This window comes from Myotis brandtii, unplaced genomic scaffold, assembly GCF_000412655.1.
Source record: "Myotis brandtii unplaced genomic scaffold, ASM41265v1 scaffold2930, whole genome shotgun sequence".
NCBI lineage: Eukaryota > Metazoa > Chordata > Mammalia > Chiroptera > Vespertilionidae > Myotis > Myotis brandtii.
Window position 1 is genome coordinate 4290 of NW_005361202.1, and position 1570 is coordinate 5859.

The 1570-nt window shown below is 54.0% G+C and overlaps 1 protein-coding gene across 1 annotated transcript; it reads right to left on the reverse strand.

The window, feature by feature from the left end:
• Positions 1-12: 12 nt before the first annotated feature.
• LOC102253291 (apolipoprotein L3) lies at positions 13-971 on the reverse strand (the record flags this gene model as incomplete). The annotated part of the gene is made up of 1 exon (XM_005869413.2): positions 13-971. A coding segment is annotated over one exon (877 nt), but the record flags the coding sequence as incomplete, so codon positions are not given.
• Between the last annotated feature and the right edge of the window lie 599 nt (positions 972-1570).

The following is a 1570-nucleotide window of genomic DNA, read 5'->3' on the forward strand; positions in this document are numbered from 1 at the left end:
GTTTTTACCCAAGATGGAGGTTACTATGCTTCCTAACAAGGTCAGTCCATGCCTTTGTCTCCCACACACCCCTGCTCCCTGCTCTGTCTGGGGATCATGAAGTCAGGTCCTCCTGTAGACTTTCGTGAATGCGGGTGAGTTCTTCCAATCTCCTCTCCAGCTCCTGGGCCTGCTGCCTCAACTCTCTAGCTGACTGACCCTTTGCGCCCTTATGTAAGTGCACTGACTCTTGCACTATGTTCACTGCATCCACGAGAAGGAAAACACCTGCAGCGGCGATACCAAAGACCCTGGCTCCTTTGCTTATGGCCAGAGCAGTGCCTCCAAAAGCTTTCTGCAGCTGATTGCTGCATTGGGCTGACATTGTCCCCGTGCGCACGACGCTTGTGGCCTCAGCTGCTAAGAGAGGATTGAATTTGGCCAGATTGAAGGCTCCGGCATTCTTCACAATATTTTCTAGGGATTGGATGCACTTACTACCTAAGGAAGCAATTTTGGGTGTCATGCGACTTAGAACCTCCTGGACCACCTTCTCTGTGTCACTGCCAGTTGACACTAGGCGGCTGGCTTTGGCTTTTGCTGACTTGTTCTTTGAGTACTCCACGATGCCAGTGGTCACACTGGTCACAGACGCTGCTGCCCCCAGTCCCACCCCAGTTGCAAAAAGCACTAGACTAACCCCTGCTGTCACAGGTGCCAGAGACAGGCCAATGATGGTCAGAATGCCAGACACAATGCCAGTGGAAGAGGCCGCCACTTGGGTGATGGTGCAGTCCCTGTGCACCTTGTCAACCTCATCTGCAAGTGCGTAGAGCTTTCGTATGTGTTCCTCAAGGTCCTGTTTCACCTGAGGAAACTGCTTCATAAAGCTCTCCCTATGCTCCTGCTCTGCTGACGGCATGTCTTCGTCTTCCACGGCCACGAGTATTTCTAGCTGGCGCAAGTCTGCATAGAGTGCATCTGCCGCATCCCTGTAATAATGAAGGACAGGTGATTAACGAAGGCAGGTGTATTAATGGCTAAGGCTGAGGCCACTGATTGGATGAGCTGGTGCAGGAAGCCCTGTCCTCTATGGTGGGACATGTGCGTCTACCCAGAATCCCTCAAATTACACCACATTGGCAGCTACCATTCTGACTGGAAATGGTCACTAAGCCACACTGCCTTCCCTCTGGTCAGGGTTACTCCATGGAGAATAGAAGAGGGTCCCACAGGGAGGTCAGGAGCCCTCCAGCTGGCAGACAGGGTTGGAGGACATAATCACCCAGGGCCCTCTACCCCCAGCAAAGAGGGGATCAAAAGGGAAGGAAGAAATGTGCCTCCCCAGCCCCCAACACAGCCTTCCACTAGGTCCGGGGCTTTCTCAGTCCTTTGCCAGGTGCCTCAGCTGCCTCACTCTAGTCCCAGCCCCGCTGCCAAGCCTTCCTACCATCTTCCCACCAGGACCACCCTTTCTTCATCCAGACCCCGGGCTCTGACCCTGCTCCAAGCCTCTCTGAGCCTCCAGACAGCATGACTGCACTGCTTTCTCAGCCTTGACCCTGCAGTTCACCCCAAGGCCTTCACCATA